A 21797-nucleotide genomic window follows, 5' to 3' on the forward strand; every position below is an offset into this window, starting at 1 on the left:
TAATTGCGGCCCAAACGGGGCGATACCGAATTTCTCCCCCATGATGTTTACAGTTAGCACTCCCACTACAGGTCTTTTAGCTCATTGCAACATTACACTGAATACTTGTTTTAAGGTGATTGAGAGTTCTGAGTGAACCAGTTACAGGACATTTATTTCATTTCATTTTAACCCCCATTTTTCTACAATATATTTCACTGATTTTAGTTGCTCCTGCACTGTGTACAATGCTCTGTTGACAGCGTAGGAATTCGACCTGTGCTAAGAAAGATTCGTATTTATATAGCACCTTCTCACAGACCTCAGAAATGCTTCAAGTACGATGAATTGCTTTGAAGTGTAGTCACTGCTGTTATGTAGGGAAATACAACAGTCATTTTGCACACAGCAAGATCCCACCAGCAACACTAAGTTACATGCTCAGTGAAACTGCTTTTGATGGTGTTAGTCAAATAAGTCCCTAATCTTCTTTGAATAGTAGCATAGAATTTCTAACATCCACCAGAACAGGCAGACAGAGCCTAAGTTTAACATTTTTGCAGCAATGCAGCACTCCCACAGTATTGCACTGAAGTGTCAGTTTTATGGGCTAGAAATTCAGTAGGCTTTGCGGCCAGTTTTCGCCCAAAGAGGGCTTTTGCGCCACTTGCTGAGATTGCGCCGATATTCAGCGCTGCGGTAATGGCGGCGTTAGCCAGTAGCGCTGCGCCGCCACCGATGACGTCATCGGTGTGCGCAGTGCCCCGCTACCGCCCCGCTACCGGCCCGACCGCCATATTTAGTGGCGGCCGCCTCTTCCGCAGCGGCCACAAACAGCGATCTGAAAACGGGGCCGTCCTGCAGCCTTAGTGGGGCGAGTTAAGGCGGAGGTGCGGCCGGCCACTTTTTCGGCGGCCGCCTGCCCGCACCTCCTTCCCCGGCCTCCTCCACCACCGCCCCCCCCCGCGGCATTGCCGGCTGTTTTCCGGGAGCCCGGCACTTCTCCGTGGTGCCGGGCTCATTTGCCGGCACTAGCGAGCGGCGATCTCGCTGTTGCAGGCACCTCCCCCTTAAGAGAGGGAGGAAGGCCTGCAGTACCGCAGCCTGCCGCTCCACAGCGGGTGGCGCTTCGGCACCTAGCGCGCCGAAATTCAGCTTCAGCGCCCCAAGCGGGGGCGGCCACACCCTTGAATAGCGGCCGGCTTCGACTTGGGGCGCTGAAACTGAATTTCCGGCGGGCGCAAGTGGCTCCGCACGCAGCGGTAACTTCTGGGCGCAAGCGAGCTGGCGGGCCCAAACTGAATTTCTAGGCCTATGTGTTTTAAGTCTTGGAGTGGAACTTGAGCCCACAGACTTCTCACTTAAGAGATGACTGTATTACCAACTAAGCCAAGCTGACAATGCTAGTCTTTAAATGGCTGTTGGGAGTTGGGTGAGATTGTTGTGGTTTACTCAGAACTCTGTGGCACCTGTCCGTTCCTTCACCGCCTCCGACAGCAGAACTTGCTGAAATCACCAGCAACATAGCAGCAAAGAACCTTCCCATCACTAAAGAAATATAAATAACTTTAAATCTTTCTTGCTGCCCTTTCGTTGTGTTGTTGAATATATATATTCAAACCGTGAGTGCTGGCAACATCATCGGGAAAACTGGTTTGAAGGGTTTATTGAGCCTGATATTATTAACACCAGCAGAGAGTCGTTCACCCAGAGTTTGGAGGTTTCAGCTGTGCATTTTAATTTGGCTAAATTCACTAACTTTAAGTTCTAATTTTCCAAAAGCATTTCCGAAGTTCAACATAACATGGCCATGCATCGCTTTCTTCTAGGTCATGAGATAGCCTTGTAACTACAGCTGGTGCTGGTTGGCTGCTCCTGTCCACTACATGGTGTAATGATATCAGCAAATAGTGATGGTATTTGCCTGTTTGATTATGATGCCTTACCAGCATATTTGCCTGTTTGATTATTTATGCCTTACCAGCAGAGGGCATGTGAGAGAGAGAGTTTAGTTTTGGTTTTGTTTTAGATGGATCTCTAACATGGTGTCTCCTGTAATGCTGTTAACTTAGTTGAACAAACTTTAGATTAAAAGACATTCTCTTTCATCAATGTGTCGTCATTGAACCCACATAGAAATCAACACATGGTGTCAGAAGAAGTGATGAAAGAGATGAAGAGGAAAAATCTGAAGTTAAATCAGCTCTCCACACATTAGCAAGCCAAAAGAGAACATCGTTACTTACCTTTGGAGAATAGCTAACGAAGTGAAAAATGGAAGGTTTACACCCACCGGCGAAGCTTCAGTTGACAGGTAATGTGGCTGAAAGTTGGAGGAGGTTCAAACAACGTTTGGAGTTGTATTTATCAGCAATCGGAGCTGATGAGAAAAGTGATAAAATGAAAGCGTCAGTGTTCTTACATGCCGTGGGTGATGAAGCGCTGGAGGTGTATAATAACTTCACATTCGCTGCTGATGGAGACAAAATGAAGCTGGATAAAATAATGGAACAGTTTGAGGCCTACTGCATACCTAAACGTAACGTGACATTTCAGAGGCACAGATTTTTCACATGTGTACAGAAAACGGGTGAGACTATTGATCAGTATGTGACTGAACTGAGAAACAGAAGCAAAACGTGTGAATTTGGGGGACTGACAGACTCGCTGATAAAAGACAGACTGGTGTGTGGTATTCCAGATAATGGTCTAAGGGAAAGACTGCTAAGAGAGCAAAATCTAGACCTGGGAAAAGCCATAGCACTGTGTAGGGCTACAGAGACTGTGAAGTTGCAGGCAAAGGAGCTGTTCAGTGACAGTAGCTGCAACGTGGATGCAGTGAGAATGAACGGACACAAACCGTTTAACAAAAAGAGCGCCAATGTGAAAAAAGAGGCGTGGCCAGCGAACAAAAATGAAAGGGGCAATCGAAAGTCATGTAGTCGATGCGGTACACAGCATTCACCAAAAAAGTGTCCAGCATATGGTAAAACATGCAATAGTTGCAACAAAAACAACCATTATGCCCGTTGCTGTAAGAACCAAGCGCAACAAAGCAAGGTCCATGCAGTAGATGAAAGCGAGATAGAGGAGTTCTATGTAGATGTTGTGTCTGGAAACAAAAAAGAAAAAAGAGACTGGATGTTGACATTAAAAGTGAATGACACACACATTCCATTTAAATTGGATACTGGAGCACAAGTTAATGTGATATCAGAGACTGATTTTAAGAAAATTAGACCCAGACCAAAGATACATGGAATGAAAGTGACAGGATACTCAGGTACTGATATACCGGTGAAAGGAAGATGCATTGTCAAAGTGACACACAAGGACAGAGAGCACACGCTAGCATTAATTGTGGTGCCAAAGGATGTGCAGGCCATACTAGGTTTAATAGCCTGTGAGAGACTGAACCTGGTAAAGAGAGTCCTCGTTGTGGAAAGCGAAGGAGAGACAGTCTATGATGAACTCATGAAAGAGTACAAAGACCTATTTAAGGGTCTAGGCTGCCTTCCAGGAGAACACACGATCAGAGTAGATAAAAGTATGCCAACGGTCATACATCCATGCAGAAAAGTTCTGTTTGCTCTTCAAAAGCAACTGAAGGCAGAGTTGGACAGGATGGAAAGCCTGAACGTGATTCAGAAGATAGATGAGCCAACTGAGTGGGTGAGTTCCCTCGTCATTGTGGACAAAAAGAATGGAAAGCTCAGAATTTGCCTGGATCCAAGAGATCTAAACAGAGCAATAAAGAGAGAGCACTTCAAGCTTCCTACACGTGAGGAAATCATGGCACAGTTTGCAAATGCAAAGTATTTCAGCAAGTTAGATGCATCATCAGGATTTTGGCAGATGAAACTGGATGAGGCAAGTTCAAGACTGTGCACGTTCAACAGTCCATTTGACAGATACAGATTCCTAAGGTTACCATTTGGCATTGCCTCAGCTCCTGAAGTGTATCACAAAACTATCCATATGATCTATGAGCATCTGGAGGGAGTTGATACATCAATGGATGACATCATAGTATGGGGAACCACGAGAACTGAGCATGACGAGAGACTGAAAAAAGTGCTGGAAGCAACAAGGAAAACAAACCTGAAGCTGAATAGAGAGAAATGCCAGCTCGGGGTGACAGAACTGACATTCGTGGGAGATATCCTTAGCAGTGAGGGCATCAGACCAGATCCCAAAAAGGTGTCCGCCATTGAGAATATGCCAAAGCCACAATGCAAAAAGGACGTGCAGAGGTTTAATGGAATGATCAACTACATGGGTAAATTCATATCCAACCTCTCAGAAAAGATGGCGCCACTGAGAAGACTAACTGAAAAGAACATAGAATGGGAATGGAATCATGAGCATGAGAAGTCATGGAGCGATCTAAAGAAACTGCTCACAGAGGAACCAGTTCTTAGGTTTTATGACCCAGCGAGACCCATCAAGATATCATCAGATGCATCACAGAGTGGGCTCGGTGCCGTTCTTCTGCAAAAATATGACTACTGGCAACCTATTGCATATGCATCGCGCTCAATGACAGACGCGGAGACGCGATATGCTCAAATAGAAAAGGAGCTGCTCAGCATCACATACGCCTGTGAAAGATTTCACCAGTTTGTGTCAGGACAAGCAATCAGTGTAGAGACTGACCATAAGCTCTTGATTGCATTGTTCCAAAAGCCACTAAATAGCTGTCCGCTTAGAATACAAAGAATGATGATCAGGCTGCAACGCTATACGCTGAATGTTGCGTACACACCGGGTAAGCTGATGTATACAGCAGACACGTTGTCCAGAGCTGTTGACCCAAGTGAGCCCGCAAACACCAAAATGGATGAAAAAGTGAACGCCTACGTGGACATGATCACAAGTGCACTGCCCATAGCAGATGCAAAAATGGAGCTCATAAAGGCTGAGACAAACAAAGATGAAACAATGAGACGACTGAGGAAAAGCATCTTGGATGGATGGCCCAACATGAAGCAAGACTGCTCACCTGACATGGCAGAGTACTGGAACTGCAGGGCGGAACTATCAGTGGCCGAAGACATCATCTACAAAGGAAGTAAAATAGTTATCCCAAAGAGTCTGAGAAAAGAGATGCTAAAAAGGATCCATGGAGGACATCTGGGAATCGAAAAGTGTAAGAAAAGAGCACGAGAGGTGATGTACTGGCCACGAATCAACCAAGATATGACAAATGAGGTGTCAAACTGCACAATATGCCTGAAATATCGAGCAAGCAATCCGGTAGAACCACTAAAGCCACACCCAGTGCCAGACAGACCTTACCAGAAGGTAGGCGCTGACCTATTCGTATGTCAAGGGAAGGACTATCTTGTAGTCACAGACTATTACTCCCTGTATCCAGAGGTTTGTAGACTGTACACCACCACTGCAGATGCCATATTCTCCAGACATGGCGTGGCAAGCGAGGTCTTCACAGACAACGGACCCCAGTTTTACAATGCAAGTTTCCAACACTTTGCCAAAGAGTGGGACTTTGTCCACACAACGTCAAGTCCTCACTTTCCACAGTCCAATGGACTAGTGGAAAAATCGGTCCAGACAGTGAAAAGACTGATGTACAAGGCAATAGACAGTGGAACTGACTTCTACCAGAGCATGCTTGTATACCGCACAACGCCGCTCGAGTGTGGTATGTCACCAGCCCAACTCCTTATGGGACGTCTGCTAAGGTCAAACCTACCCATCCCGGAGAACCTCCTGAAAACAAAAGAGGGGGAGAAAGTGAGGAAGTTCAAAGAACAACAGAAAGATAAGCAAGAGTACTACTATGACAGAGGAACACAAAACCTACCTGAACTCCACACTGGTGACCAAGTAAGGTTCAAAGACAAAACAAACATATGGACTCAGAAGGGAACTGTCCTGAGTGAAGTCCAACCAAGATCATACACCATTCAGACAGATGAGGGTGCTGTTCTGCGAAGAAATCGTCGGGATCTTCTCATGGGACCAGCCACAGCAGGTCAAAAGACTGATACTGTTGAACAACCTGATCACACAGCAGGTCAAAAGACTGAAACTGTTGAACAACCTGATCACACAGCTGAGAAACCATCATCTGAGGCAACAACTCAGATTCAAGGACAATCAATCAGAAAATCCTCAAGACACGTGAAGCCTCCTGAGAGACTCATTGAGCAAGTTTAAGGACTCTTGTTATAGAAGGAAGTAATGTTATCTTATTCTCTCTTCAAGTTCTAGTGTATTTACATATTTCATGTGAACACACAAAGCAAGGTTAAAAAACCTTGATAATGATAATGTAAGTTCATTAAGTGTTACAGTTAAAATGCAGAGTAATACAAAGAAAACATGTTGTTAGATAAAAGTAAAATACTTTTGTTTTAAGAAAGGGAGATGTAATGATATCAGCAAATAGTGATGGTATTTGCCTGTTTGATTATGATGCCTTACCAGCATATTTGCCTGTTTGATTATTTATGCCTTACCAGCAGAGGGCATGTGAGAGAGAGAGTTTAGTTTTGGTTTCGTTTTAGATGGATCTCTAACATGGTGTCTCCTGTAATGCTGTTAACTTAGTTGAACAAACTTTAGATTAAAAGACATTGGCCTAGAAATTCAGTATAGCCACTTTTGGGGCGGAAAAGTCGGGCGGCCGCTAAAGTTTGCGCCCGGCGCAAAGTCGAGGCCACTTCGTCGATATTCAGTAGCTTCGCCCTAAGAGTTTGCTCGAGCGCTAAAACTGACGTTACACAACTATCTTTAGGCGCAAAGCCGGCGGTGCTGAGCTAAACCGCCGAGGCCGGGCGCAGTGCAGGTGCGGTCATTTCTTGATTGACAGCAGACACCCTGGCGCCAGCCAGCTCTTAAAGGGGGAAGGGTCGAGTTCGTCTGTTGCCACGCCCTGGACACTGCAGCCCTCCAGCTAGGCCTAAACACTGCTGCTGAACAGAAATAGCGCCGGGAAAGATGCAGAAGGCCCGTGAACGAGCGCAGCGCTTCACTGGCCATGATTTGAGGGTGCTGGTTAGGGCTTTGGAGAGGAGACGCAAACTCTTGTTCCCGGACAGTGGCAAGAAGCCTGCCACCAGCGTCTACAGGAAAGCCTGGAGGGAGGTCGCCCACAGGGTCACATCCAACAGCGAGGTCCCCAGGACTGGTGTCCAATGCCGGAAAAAGTTCAATGACCTCACAAGGATTGTCAGGGTGAGTCCCCTTTCCAGTGTCTTCCTCATCCTTGCATGTGCACCTCACATTATGGGCAAAGGGACCTAAAAGCCCTAATGGCCAGCCCTCATCCAGCAGCTATGGGACTGGCATGAACATCAATTGCACATTCTGCACTTTACACACTGGCCAAGCTATTCGACCATGGGAGGCAGTGCACACAAGATCAGGGCACCACACTGGCCAAGCTATTCGACTATGGGAGGCAGTGCACACAAGATCAGGGCACCACACTGGCCAAACTGTTCGACCATGGGAGGCAGTGCACACAAGATCTGGGCACCACACTGTACTTAGAGGCCATCCTTTCTCTTGCAGGCCAAGCTAGCACACAATCAGAAGAGCCGGACTGTGACCGGGGGAGGCGGTCCCCAGATCCAGCAGCTCAGTGACCTTGAAGAGCGCGTGGGTAGCCTCATGGGTGCCCGGGTGATTGGCCCCGTTGCATCTGGAGATGCCGACCCTGTTCTGGGCACCAATGGTAAGGACATCACCTTTTGGACCTCTCTCGTCCCACTTGCGCTTCAGATCTACATCCTTTGCCACTGTCCGACCAATGCGCTGAATGCCACCACTCATGCCTCCCTCGCTGATGCCCTCTCCTCACTCTAAAGCTACTCTTGTGCCTTCCTGCTTTCAGATGGTGAGGAGGAGGTCCCTGAAGCTGCCAGTGACAGCCCCTCGGAAGAGGAGGAGGAGGAGGAGGAAGAGGAAGAGGAAGGCGGCCCATCAGGGGAACCCTCAGCCGCGCCAGGGGATGCCAATAGAGGGGACACGTCTTCCCTGGAGGACAGCCAGGGGGAAGTGTCGCAGGGGAGTGTAGCTCCTGTGCCCAGTGGCGTGCAGCAACGCGGGAAGGGTCGGGCAGCTCGGCGGCCTTCTTCCCAGAGGGGGGAAGGGTCGCAGGGGAGTGTAGTTGCTGGGCCCAGTGGCATCCAGCAACGCGGGAAGGGTCGGCCAGCTTGGCGGCCTTCTCCCCAGAGGGAGAGTCCGGCCTCCAGTCCGGAGACGGTCCTCGCCAAGGAGGTGCGCCTCCTCGATCAAATGTCCGTGGACTCGGATCGCCGGCACACCGAGTTCATGGGGGTTGTGGCACGGTTGCCTGAGGCCATCGAGTCCCTGGCTCATAGTGTGGCCGATTTCGGCGCCTCACAGGCCAGGAGTTTCGAGCAATTCGAAGTGGCACAGGCCGCGAGTCGGGCAGAATTCGGGGCAGAACAGTCCGCGAGTCGGTCCGATTTCGGGGCAGAACAGTCCGCGAGTCGCCAGGTGATCAGTGGTGCCGTGCAGTCACTGGCTAGTCTGATGCAGGCACAGACCAGGGCAGTACGGGCACTCACTGCTGCCACACTCGCTGTGTCAGCCAGGCATCGCCAGGGCACCCGCCGCGCTGCAGCAGCACAGCGGTCTGTCCTTCAGCAGATTGCTGCGCATGCTGCAGTGCTGGCCCGGGCGAGTGCCAGTGTCTCAGGCGAGCAGCGAGCACCTGCCATCAGCCAGCTTGCCCCCATTCCTGCAGCCGCCACTGCCACTCCCCCAGTGGAGCTGCGACGAGCTGCTGGAGAGACTGCTGCTGCCCAGCCACAGCTGCAGCAGTCACCAGCCGGCCCCTCGAGGGCCAGAGCTCGTCTAGGCCGACCCCCAAGGGCATCTGCCGTCACGCCATGTGCCCCTCAGGAGCCTTCCCCCAGCCTTGCAGCAGCCACTGGGCACACTTTGAGGAGGAGCAGCAGGGCGGCCAGGGGCCGCAAAAGGCTGGTCAAGGAATCGCCCTCGCGGGCCACAAAGTAGAGGGTGTGGGCAAATGTGTTTTTATATGGGGATGGTTGTTTTTATATGGGGATGGTTGTTTTGTTTATGGGGATGGTTGTTTTTGTAAGGCCGAGGATGAAGGCCATTTTTGTGGAAATGTTTTGTTATTCCTCCCCAGGTTGTGGGAGTGAGTCATGTGTGTGACAGTTTTTTGGGCGTGTTGTCTGTTTTTGGGTTTCATGTGGGAAGGGCCCTGAGTTTGTTCAATAAAGCATTTTATTTATTCAGCTTGTCCATGTTTGATGTTTGAAGTGGTTGTTGCCTTAACCGGCTGAGGGCTTGCGGAGCGGCTGCATTCACGTCCCTTCATTGCCACAAGCCATTCCCTGACAGGGGGCCTAGAAGTGACGTTCAATAAGCCGCCGACGGGCGGCCCTTGGACCTTGTGCCTCCGTCCTGGGCTGGTGCTCCTCCTCCTCCTCCTCCTCCTCCTCATGCTCCTCCTGCTCCTCCTCCTGAGGTGGTGCTCCAGCGTGAGGTGGCAGTGCCTGAGTCCTGCGGATAGCCAGGTTGTGCAGCATGCAGCAGATGACCACGACCTGGGAGACTCTCTCCGGCGAATACTGCAGAGATCCTCCGGAACGATCCAGGCAGCGGAACCGTTGCTTGAGGTCGCCAATCGTTTGTTCTATGATGTTCCTAGTGGCTTGATGGCTTTCATTGTATGCCTCCTCAGCAGGGGTCCTGGGCGCGCGGAGCGGGGTCATGAGCCAGGTGCACAAAGGATAGCCTTTGTCCCCGATAAGCCATCCTCTTGGGGGAGGCTGTGCCTGGAACATGTCAGCCACAGTAGTCTGTCGCAGGATGAAGGCATCATGGCTGCTGCCTGGAAAGCGGGCATTGACAGCTAGGATGCGCTGCCTGTGGTCACACACCAGCTGTACATTGAGGGAATGGTAGCCCTTCCGGTTGCGGTAATCCTCGGCATTGTCGATAGGTGCCCGCAAAGCCACATGCATGCAGTCAATGGCGCCCTGCACCATGGGGAAGCCCGCTGTTCTCGCAAATCCCACTGCACGCTGCTGCTGCTTCTCCAGGGTCATGGGGAAGGAGATGAATTGGCGTCTCCTCCTGAAAAGGGCATTGGTCACCTGGCGGATGCAGCAATGCACGGCGAACTGGGATATGTTAGCAATGTCCCCAACAGCGGCTTGGAAGGAGCCGCTTGCATAGAAGTTCAGAGCCACCGTGACCTTCACTTCCACCGACAGAGATGTCCTGCACCTCAGCTGTGGACGCAGATCTCTGTGAAGCAGCTGGCAGATCTCTGCAACCACCTCCCTTCTGAAGCGCAGCCTCCTAACACACTGCGCGGCAGGCATGGTGAGATAGGACACCTGCTGGCGGTATTTCCTGAGTGGGTAAGGCCTAGGTTGCCGACGCCTGTTGCCCCCTCTGCGTCTAGCCAGGGCTGCCCCTCTCACACAGCGTCTGCGAGCCCTTCGCACATAATGCTGAAACTGAGGGTTGGCACCCCATGCAGCCCCCATAATATACTGGCAAACAATGACCTCACAATGAAGGTGAATTGCCAAGCTCTGGCCTGAAGCCAAAAATACCTCTCCTATGTTGGGCCAAAGCAGTAAGCTCTCTTCCTTGGTCTCTGTCCAGAAATCCGTTGCACAAGAGTGATTGCTGCAAAATGGCTGGCCTTTATAGTTCAGGGTAAGTGCCCTTTAATTTGCGCTCCCCGCGGCCCGCATGGCCTCTGCTGCATTCCAGTTCACAGTTCTTAGGAGCGCCACGCCCACATTGGGCGGGCGCGACTGAAGTTCCGGATTGGGGCGCACAAAGGGCGTTGCACGAGGAAATGACGTCATAATCTGCGCGCGCAGCTGAGCGCGCGCAAACACTTTGCGCCGGCGCTAAATGTCTACTGAAGTTGGGCGTAGGTGCAGATCGTGCTGCGCCCGGCCGCTAAGTGCCTTGCGCTCGAGATCTACTCCTCCTAAGGCGCTAACGGCTGGCGCACGCAACTGAATTTCTAGGCCATTCTCTTTCATCAATGTGTCGTCATTGAACCCACATAGAAATCAATACACATGGCACTTTCTGAATCCTTTGTAAGGGCTGGCTGAGGCCCCGCCTGCTCTCTCAGGTGGGTGTAAAAGATCCCAGGGCACTGTTTCAAATCCCTCAACCAACATCACTAAACAGGATTCATTCATTCATTCATTCATTCATTCTTTCTTTCTTTCTTTCTTTCTTTCTTTCTTTCCTACTTTCCTTCTTCCCTTTCCTTCCCCTTCCTTTCCTTTCTTCCCCTAATCCAGAATTTAGGTCCTGTATGTTGGAGTCCCAGCATTCTGGACAGAAATGGTGTCTGTGTTTTGGATCTCAGCGATTCCCCTCCAAATGCCTGTGGAGTTGCTTCTCATTTTTTGATGGACTGCAGGTTTCCTGAATCCCTTTCACATTGCTATAATAAAGGTGGAGCTGCATTTCTGCAGTCCCTGACTGATCATGCAGGCTGCTGTAAAGATTGTCAAAAGACTATATGAAGTATTTCTACTCTTTAAAGAGCTTCCCTCTACGGATAGGTCCTGTTACACAAGTATTCATGACCCCTGCAGCAGAACAACACCTGGGCATCTATTTAGCTACTCCTGCTCCTCAGCTGCCACCTCTATTTGCTCCTTCTTACACTTGCTGTACGCTTTATTGTGCTACTTCCTGACCCTGGCTAAGTGAATCGCCCTAGATGAATGTATCTGAGCCGATGCCTGAACAATCAGGAGTGTGTGATGTGTGGTCACAAGATCCACTGCTGCTGTGTTGTGTGAGTCTGGGTCTTACTGAATGAGTGAGCTTGAAGGAGGAGCAAGATGATGAAGTAAAAGAGGGCCACTTGTCTCGTTCAGCTGTCATTAAACTGCCAAGCTTTCCCTTGGCCATAACCTCAATGACATCCACACCAACTATCTGCAAGGCTGACGCTTCATGTTGAAAGAGTCTCTTCAGGCTGTCAGGGCCTCCACCAGTCCTTCTGATCTTTGTGTGGGTGTGGGCAGGCTTCTCCTTTAAAGATGGTCAAAACATACAGCTCTTAGCATTTACAAGGCCGAGAGTGCCCTCCAGTGCCCAGCCTACATCCTACCTTGTGAAAATCTGTGACAAAGCAGCATACAAGTACAATGAAGTACTTCTGAAAAAAAGACAAGGGGGAAAAATTGGGTCACGCCCCCTTTGGCCCGCTAAATTCGCCGGGGCGCTACTTTTAGTGCCCCGTAAAAGTTAGCGCCCCCACGCCCGAAATTGAATGGTAGCGCCCCAAGCAGGAGGCGGGGCTACTGGAAGCGCTCCCCCTTCCTCTTGGGGCGCTCCCATTGAATATCGCGGCGCTACTGCAGGCCTCCCTCCCTGATTAAAGAGGAGGGGCCTAGCGCAGCACACACCGAGGCCCTGCTGGACCACCAGGGAGCGAGGTGTCGGCAAAAGAGCCCAGCACTCAAGAGGAGTGCCAGGCTGACTGATCGTGGTCGGATCCCCGCAGGAGGAGGCCAGACGGGGCAGGTGCTAGCAGGGTGGCCTAAAAACAATGGCTGCCCGGCACCTGCCCTTTAATTTGGGCCACCCTGGCCGCAAACATGACACCCTGACCCTGTCGGGCATAGCGTCCGGCAGTAGGTCGGGGCGCGAGCGAAGATTGCGGCCGGGGCGCGAGCAGGGTGTTGCGCATGGCAATGACGTCATCGCCGGAGGCTCAGTGTCGTGGGGCGCTACCGGCTACCGCCGCTGCTAACCTCCCGCTGAATTTCGCGGGAGGCATTAGCGGCGCTAATGGGAGGCGCAAAACAACCAAAATTTTCCCCCTTGCATTTATATAGCACCTTTCACAACCACCGGACGCCCCAAAGCGCTTACAGCCAATGAAGTACTTTTGAATTGTAGTCACTGTTGCCATGTAGGAACCCAATGCTTTAACAGTTAAGTGGTCATAGCGGGACAAGCAGCAGAAAGGTTTTGTGCTAATAAGCTGCGTAGTTTACCTGGTTATTGTCTGACATGGCCCTGTTCAAACTTAAGGATCTATAAGCTACAACTCTTGCTAACATGTGCCTAAGTTATCTGGCTTAGGTGAGTTGCTAGTTATCCAACTGAGACACATTATAAATATGGAATAATTCATGAACTAACTGGGCAGACTGTAAATATGGAACAAATCAAAATCTGTGAGCAGAGTGTTAATATAGAACAATTATGTGCCTATTGTGGTGATTAATAGATTGTGTGGACCCATACCCAATACGATATATGTGAGAATGCTCAAGTTTTTGCATAGGACCAAGAGAAAAGACTTCAGTCACATTGCTCTAGGCTGGATTTCAACTCAGAAGTAAAAGAACAGTAAATAAGTCACTTCCTTTCACTGTCCCCTTTCATAATTTTTCATTTAGGTAAACCACTGCTTGAAGGAGAGTTGTGGAGCAGCCTGTTCAGGAGTTAACAAGCAAAGGGATGTGCATAGCCACCAAATTATGCATTACCAACATTTTAAACATAGTGGGGAAATACTGGCGGCAAAATTGTAGACTATTTCTGCATATGAACATTTTCTGCTCTGCAGACGTAGGTCTGATGCAAAACCTTTCATTATATCACTATGGATATTAGAAAAGGGAACAATATTGCAAATTGTTCAGTTGAAAAGCAGTTTTTTCTAGTTTCATAGTAATCGTGACAACTGCATCTGCATTTCTGCATTGCAGTACAAAGCAAAACTAGATCGGAATCTTCGAGCAGACTGTGATGGTCTTCAAAAGGGTTGATAGTGAATTGCTTGGGGTTTGTGCTTGTATATAAATATGAACCTATTGATTGCAATTCATTTTCTCCAATGTTAGAATTAGTTTCCTGACATAAATGGAGACATTTTTTCCAGTGCCCTTCAAACTTGAATTGAAACACCTGGACTGCTACCATTGCCATAAAATTCTGGTGGAATTGCAGGATAGGGATGATAATTTTTTTTTCCACCCAGGAAAACTTTTGGTCGGTTTTGAACAGACTACTGATTTTAGAGAGAGGGAGACCTCTTTGTCAAAAATTGTTTTAGCTATTGGACCACATCTTCACCACCACCTTTGATGCCCTAGTCCCTATTGAAACAATTACTCTCTCTCACCCTGGCCGTTCCCCCTGGTATGGCCCTCATCTTCACTCCCTTAAGTCCAAGGGGCGCAGGCCTGAACGGATATGGCGGACAACTGGTTTAGCCATTTACTGCCGGATCTGGCTGGGCCAAATAAAACATTATCGGGTCCTGCTCTCGTCTGCCAAAATTGCTCACTATTCCAGAATCATTCTGGAATGCAAAGATAAACCCCGGCTTCTATTCTCTACTGCTAGCCATCTTCTTAAACCCCCCTTCCTGTCTCCTCCACCCCCACCTCCAACAACAAGTGTGAGGAATTCATGGACTTCTTTGTCTCTAAGATTGAGACCATCCGTTCGGCTGCCTCTGCCACTTCCCTTCCTTCCCCCAGCCCACCGGGCCAAACTTCCTCTAAGGGTCCCCCCTGCCCTAGCCCTGAGCTTGCATCTTTCTCCAGTTTCTCTCCGATCTCCCCTCATGACCTCTCTGTGCTCATCTTGTCCATGAGACCCACTTCCTGCTTCTTCGACCCTATTCCCACTAAACTGCTGACCACCCAACTTCCTTTTCTGGCTCCCATGTTAGCTGATATTATTAACGGTTCTCTCTCCCCCACTCCCTCAAATCTGCCGTCATCAACTCTCACCTCAAAAAAAACCCTTGACCCCTCCGTGCTTGCAAACTACCGCCCCATCTCCAACCTCCCTTTCCTCTCCAAAGTCCTTGAACGTGTTGTCGCCTCCCAAATCTGTGCCCATCTTTCCCGCAACTCCATGTTTGAATCCCTCCAATCAGGTTTCCGCCCCTGCCACAGTACCGAAACGGCTCCCATCAAAGTCACAAATGACATCCTTTGTAACTGTGACAAAGGTAAACTATCCCTCCTCGTACTTCTCGACTTGTCTGCAGTCTTTGACACGGTTGATCACTCCATCCTTCTCCAACGCCTCTCCACCGTCGTCCAGCTGGGTGGGACTGCACTCACCTGGTTCCATTCTTATCTGTCTAATCGTAGCCAGAGAATCACCTGCAACAGCTTCCCTTCCCACTCCTGCATCGTTACCTCTGGTGTCCCCCAAGGATCTATCCTTGGCCCCCTCCTGTTTCTCATCTACATGTTGCCCCTTGGCAACATCATCCGAAAGCACAGCGTTAGTTTTCACATGTACGCTGATGACACCCAGCTCTACCTCACTACCTCTTCTCTCGACCCCTCCATGGTGTCTAAATTGTCAGACTGCTTGTCCGACATCCAGTACTGGATGAACAGAAATCTCCTCCAATTAAATATTGGGAAGACCGAAGCCATTGTTTTTAGTCCCCGCCACAATCTCCGTTCCCTAGCCACTGACTCCATCACTCTCCCTAACATCTGTCTGAGGCTGAACCACACTGCTCACAACCTTGGTGTCATATTTGACCCTGAAATGAGCTTCCGACCACACATCCGCAGCATAACTAAGACTGCCTATTTCCACCTCCGTACCATCGCCCGACTCCGCCCTTGCCTCAGCTCATCCGCTGCTGAAACCCTCATCCATGCCTTTGTTACATCGAGACTTGACTATTCCAACGCACTCCTGGCTGGCCTCCTACATTCTACCCTACGTAAACTTGAGGTCATCAAAAACTCGGCTGCCCGTGTCCTAACTCGCACCAAGTCCCGTTCACTCATCACCCCTGTGCTCGCTGACCTACATTGGCTCCCGGTTAAGCAACGCCTCGATTTCAAAATTCTCATCCTTGTTTGCAATTCCCTCCATGCCCTTGCCCCTCCCTATTTCTGTAATCTCCTCCAGCCCCGCAAACCCCCCCCCACCCCCGAGATATCTGCGCTCGTCTAATTCTGCCTTCTTGAGCATCCCTGATTATAATCGCCCAACCATTGGTGGCCGTATCTTCTGTTGCCTCGGCCCTAAGCTCTGGAATTCCCTCCCTAAACCTCTCTACCTCGCTACCTCTCTTTCCTCCTTTAAGATGCTCCTTAAAACCTACCTCTTTGACCAAGTTTTTGGTCACCTGCCCTAATTTCTTCTTATGTGGCTCGGTATCAAATTTTGTCTTTTAATACTCCTGTGCCCCGCCTTGGGACGTTTTACTACGTTAAAGACGCTATATAAATACAAGTTGTTGTTGTTGTTATGGGAAGTGGAATGGTGAGTTTATAGTTAAGTGTTTCTTCCCCAATTGTTTATTTTTTATTCTGTGTTTATAATGTGATTGTTTTTATTTTGGGGAATGTGTACTGGAGTGGATAAGGATCCAATATGGCCACCGAAAGGATAATTCCTAATACTCTCACATCGTGCTTTTTGGTGTCAGACTACTGATCAGTAAAGCACTTGAAATGCAAAACATAACTATATAGTGATTTAACCCGTGCCCAATCCACTCTCTGATTATTTTAAAATCTATAAATTTTAAAATAAATAGCGCTAATTGTTTGGCATATAGAGAATATATACAGCACTGCACCCAAACTCCCTCCCATGGCTTTCCTGGTGTCTGCACCTGAAGAAAGTGAAACAAAGTAAATTAAATGCAAATGAACGTCAAGGGGCTTTGCACACAGATTTTCTCCAACACTGCAGGTCAGAGGTAGACTGACCCATTAAAAACCTGGCACCACTGCTTCCTGAGATGCTGGTTAGGTGCTGTCTCTCTTAAGGGACAGGGTGCTTTGTCAAGAAAGATTTTTATCTTTGACTTTTTTTTAAAACAAAAGATGGTTTTGCTGCTTGAGTATTTGTTGCTGAATGCTGTTAGTCTTTTCATTTAGTGATGGAGGTGGTGTTTAGTGCTTTGCCACTCCCCCGCTTACTTTCGCAATATGGTTTATTTGGAGGCTGATGAGGGGAAACAACCACAAGCTGCTGAAAACATTTGCCTGGCCCTCTCCTGAGCCACAAGCACCTGTGTCCCTACCACAGAGCGAGAAATACGTCAGACCGCATGACTGCTCCATCCTACCTTGAGTAAAAGCAAAGGTTTCACAGTCAAACCAGTGCTCTCCTCCTATTCCCACACCATCATTCTTCATACCCACTCTCATTTCTCCCCTTCCTCCAACTAGTGCTCATCCTCTTACCAGCTCCCGCCAAGGCAGACTGCAGCGGTGCCTGGACTCCTGCTTGGGTGCTGGGGTCACGCTTGGGTCACCCAAGCTATACCATAGCTGCACAGACACATTCATAAGGGATAGCCCCTTTAAATAAATATGAAGACCACTAAGAAAAAGTTATATTTTCTGGCAGGCATGGATAGATTTAAAAACTTACCACATTTCCTCAGATGCTGTCAAGATAAAATGCTTTCTCTCATAAGCTGCCATTTTGTTTTAGGTGTCTGCCTTAGCTCAGTTGTAGACATTTGCCTCTGAGTCAGAAGGTCATGGGTTGAGGCCCCATTCTGACAACAACAATGGGCCGGATTTTCCGCCCCCCCACGGGTACGTACAAGGTGCATACTCGCCCCTAGGGGCCGCGCAAGTGCCGGTTTCAGGCACGCGAAGTGCATGCGCTGAAAACCGACACTTGCGATCTGTCATTGTCTTGACAGATCATCCGCCTGCCCGGGAGAAGGGCCTCTGCAGGTGGAGAGTTCCGCTTTTTGCACAACTCCCGCCTGCTGAATGCCTGTCAAACTCTTATGCCTGGTAAAAGAGTTTAAAAAAATAGAAAAATAAAATGTGATCATTAATTTATAAATTAAAAATACTCTTAAAAATGGTAGGTTTATTTTTAGCCCCGTAAAAACATTTAATTATTTTTTTCAAAAAAATTAAATTTTTGTTTAAAATATTTAATTAAATGGCATTTGAATTAATTTTAAATATGTTGTGGCGGAGCCACTGAATGAATCTGGGCAACTGTATATAATTCCCTTTAACGATGTTCTAACACCAGCCTAAGCCTGTACCATGGTGTTAGACATTACTTTGTTTTGTATATAGTGTTTTGTATGTACGGGGCATGGCCCCTTTAAGAGCGCAGGAAAACGCGGGTAAATGCGATGATGTCACGTCGCAAACCACGTGACTGCCCAAGCAGTCCTCGTGGAATCTCCATCTTGTTAAGAACTGTTTTCGTGGTTCTCCTGTATCGATCTCAACAAACTGTTTGAACTCGTTTAGTCTTACATTAAAGACCTGTTTGATTGATCTCCTGAGTCGACCTCAGTTATTAGTTAGGAATTCGTTAATTTCTACAATGTAATGTTTTAAAAAAATGTATTTAATGTTTTAGTGTGTTTTTAAATGTGATCCCCATTCATACGTTTGACAGTTCTGTGCGTACGGACCTGTCAAAAGTATGAAGGTATAAATTATTCCATTCTTCCATTGGTTCGCCATGGCTCACGTGATCCCAGGGGCGCTTGCGAGCCGCATGCGCCCCTGGGATACCTGGGCCTCTGCACATTTCGAAGAGATGAGGCCCAGGATCGCAAGCCTCGGGATCTACGGAACCGGCAGGTCAGTTCGTAGATTTTTTTCCGATCGGAGGCGTCTGCCCGCAGGAAGCCACCGATCGGAAATTCAGGGCCTATATTTACATAGTTTACATTAATAATTTAGGCGTAGGAACAAGTAACTCTATCAACATTTGCAGACGATACCAAACTGGGGGGTATAGCTAACAGTGAGGAAGAATGCAACACAATATAAGAAGACATTAGCGAACTTGCAGACTGGGCAATTAAGTGGCAAAATGTGAGGTGATGCACTTTGGTAGGAAAAGTAGAAACATCACCTACACCTTAGAAAATAAGAAACTGAAAGGGGTGGAAGAGCAAAGGGATCTAGGGATACAGGTGAACAAATCATTAAAAGCAGCATCATAGGTTAGCAAAGCAATTAAAAATGCTAACAAAGCACTGGGATTTATTTCTAGGGGTATAGAAGTTAAAAGTAGTGAAGTTATGTTAAAGTTGCATAGGACCATGGTCAGGCTGCACTTAGAGTACTGTGCACAGTTCTGGTTTCTTTACTATAAAAAGGACATGGAAGCACTGGAGAAAGTTCAAAAACAATTTACAAGGTTGGTACCAGAACTGAGAGATTAAAGCTATTGGGAAAAATTGAACAGGTTGGGTTTTTTTTCTTTAGAAAAGGAAAGACTTAGAGGAGACTTGATAGAGGCCTTTCAAATTATGATTGGGTTGGACAGGGTAGATGTGGAGAGAATGTTTCCACTTGTGGGAGAATTCAAAACGAGGGGCCATAAATACAAGATAGTTACTAATAAATCCAATAGAGAAATAGGAGAAGTTTCTTTACTCGGAGTGGTTAGAATGTGGAACTCGTTACTATAGGAAATAGTTGAGGCAAATAGCTTTGATGCTTTCAAAAGGAAACTAGACGAGTACATGAGAAAAAAGGGAATAGAAAGATATGCTGAAAGGCTGAGATGAGATAGATACAATGAGAGGAGATTTGTGTGTTGTATAAATACCAGCACAAACTAGTTGGGCCAAATGGTCTGTTTCTGTGCTGTATATTCAATGTAATTCTATGTGACAACAATTTGCATTTATATAGTACAAAAGCAAAATACAGCAGATGCTGGAAACCTGAAATAAAAACAGAAAATGCTGGAAATACTCAGCAGGTCAGGCAGCATCTGCGGAGAGAGAAACTGAGTTAACGTTTCAGGTTGATGACCCTACGTCAGAACTGGAAAAGTTGGAGATGTAAAAGGTTTTTAAGCAAGTGTAGGGGCAGGGAGAGGGGGGAGGAGAGGAAAGAACAAAAGGGAAGGTCTGTGATAGGATGGAAGGCAGGAGAGATTAAAGGGGTGATTTTCATTCAGAAGTCGGGAAGGAGGCGGGACTACAACTTTCGGGGTTGTAGTCCCGCCTCCATCGAGATGCGGCCAATCCACGCGATTTGAACTTGATTGACCTTGTTGAGCCCGCCCAGCGGGCTCAGCAGGCCAATTAAGGGCCACCCGGCAACAGGTGACGTCACAGACTGAAATTTCATCTGTCAAGATGTTTTGACAGATGAAATATCAGCGTTTCACAGCTGTTTGAAGCTGTCAAACACTGACAGTCTTACTTCTAACCTGAGTCCTTCTACACAGACTCAGTTAGAATCTCACTGGCACAGAAAGCTGCAGGCTGTCACTTTTGACAGTTCGCAGCCATTCTGCTTTCTGTGTCGGTTAGATGATGGACTCTCGAAACCTAGAGGAAGGAAGGCTGTAAAGGTAAGTACAGGTAATTTAAACTTCTTTACACACTTTAGACACACCAAACACATTTACCTTTGCACTCATGCACCCATCACTCACCTGAACACCGACATCTCGACCCCTCCAAGTCCTTCAACCCGACGGCCCGACTCCTCTAACTTGGCATGGTTTGGAGCCGTCGGGAATCCCTCACTTCAAGCTTTAAAATAGGGATTAGGCTAAAAACTGCCTGTTAACTACCTGTTAACAGGCAGTTAATTAGCACTAATCCCTTCCCGCCTCGGGTAGGCAGGTCCCAGTGCGGGGCGGGTACCCGCCTCCTTTGAAACTTACATGGAGGCGGGTTGGGGGCGGGGTGGTGTCGGGACCCCCGAATTCGGGACTTTAACCCCCCGCATGCCTCCAATCCCGACTCCACGGGTCAATGAAAATCGACCCCTAAGAGACAAAAGGGATGATGGTGCAAGGCTAAAGGACATGGTAATGGGACAAGTTAAGAAACAAAAGATGAGTCTAGATGAGGTGTAAATGGAAATGGCAGAATCATCAACAGCTGCCATATGAAAAAAATAGGGGCAGAGGTTATAGTCTGAAATTGTTGAACTCGGTGTTGAGTCCAGAAGGCTGTAAATTGCCTAATCGAAAGATGAGGTGCTGTTCCTCGAGCTTAGTTGAGCTTCATTGGAGCAGTGTAAGAGGACGGAGAAGTCAGAGTGTGAGTGGAGCGGTGAATTAAAGTGACAGGTGACCGGAAGCTCGGGGTCACCCTTATGGACTGAACGGAGGTGTTCTACAAAGCGGTCACCCAATCTGCGTTTGGTCTCCCCAGTGTAGAGGAGACCGCATCGTGAGCAGCGAATACAGTATACTAAATTGCAAGACATACAAGTAAATCGCTGTTTCACCTGGAAGGAGTGTTTGGGGCCCTGGACAGTGGGAAGGGGGGAGGTAAAAGGGCAGGTGTTGCATCTCCTGCACTTGCACGTGAAGATGCCGGGCGAAGGGGAAGGGGTGTTGGGGGGTGATAGAGGAGTGGACCAGGGTGTCGTGGAGGGAGCAGTCCCTTCGGAATGCTGAAAAGGGAGGTGAGGGGAAGATATGTTTGGTGGTGGGATCACGCTGGAGGTGGCAGAAATGGCAGAGGATGATCCATTGAATGTGGAGGCTGGTGGGGTGAAAAGTGAGGACAAGGGGAACCCTATCATGGTTCCGGGAGGGAGGGGAAGGGGTGAGAGCAGAAGTGCGGGAAATAGAAAGGACACGGTCAAGGGCCATGTCAATCACAGTAGAGGGGAATCCTCGGTTGAGGAAAAAGGAAGACATGTCGGAGGCACTGGTATGGAAGGTGGCATTTTCAGAGCAGATGCGGCAGAGATGGAGAAACTGGGAGAATGGAATAGAGTCCTTACAGGAAGCGGGGTGGGAGGAAGTGTAGTCCAGGTAGCTGTGGGAGTCTGTGGGCTTATAGTAAATGTTTGTCAATAGCCTATCCCCAG

The 21797-nt window shown here is 48.4% G+C and overlaps 1 protein-coding gene across 1 annotated transcript in view; it reads right to left on the bottom strand.

Moving 5' to 3' along the window:
- The window catches only part of peak3 (PEAK family member 3), a 132576-nt gene that overhangs the window by 98445 nt on the left and 12334 nt on the right, over positions 1-21797 (bottom strand). Inside the window, 1 exon segment of the mRNA XM_086004676.1 lies at positions 20056-20078. Within this exon segment, the coding sequence (XP_085860802.1) occupies positions 20056-20078 (23 nt within the window).

Source organism: Somniosus microcephalus, chromosome 13 (genome assembly GCF_052327205.1).
Source record: "Somniosus microcephalus isolate GS21.2 chromosome 13, FLI_Smic_1.0, whole genome shotgun sequence".
Taxonomy (NCBI): domain Eukaryota; kingdom Metazoa; phylum Chordata; class Chondrichthyes; order Squaliformes; family Somniosidae; genus Somniosus; species Somniosus microcephalus.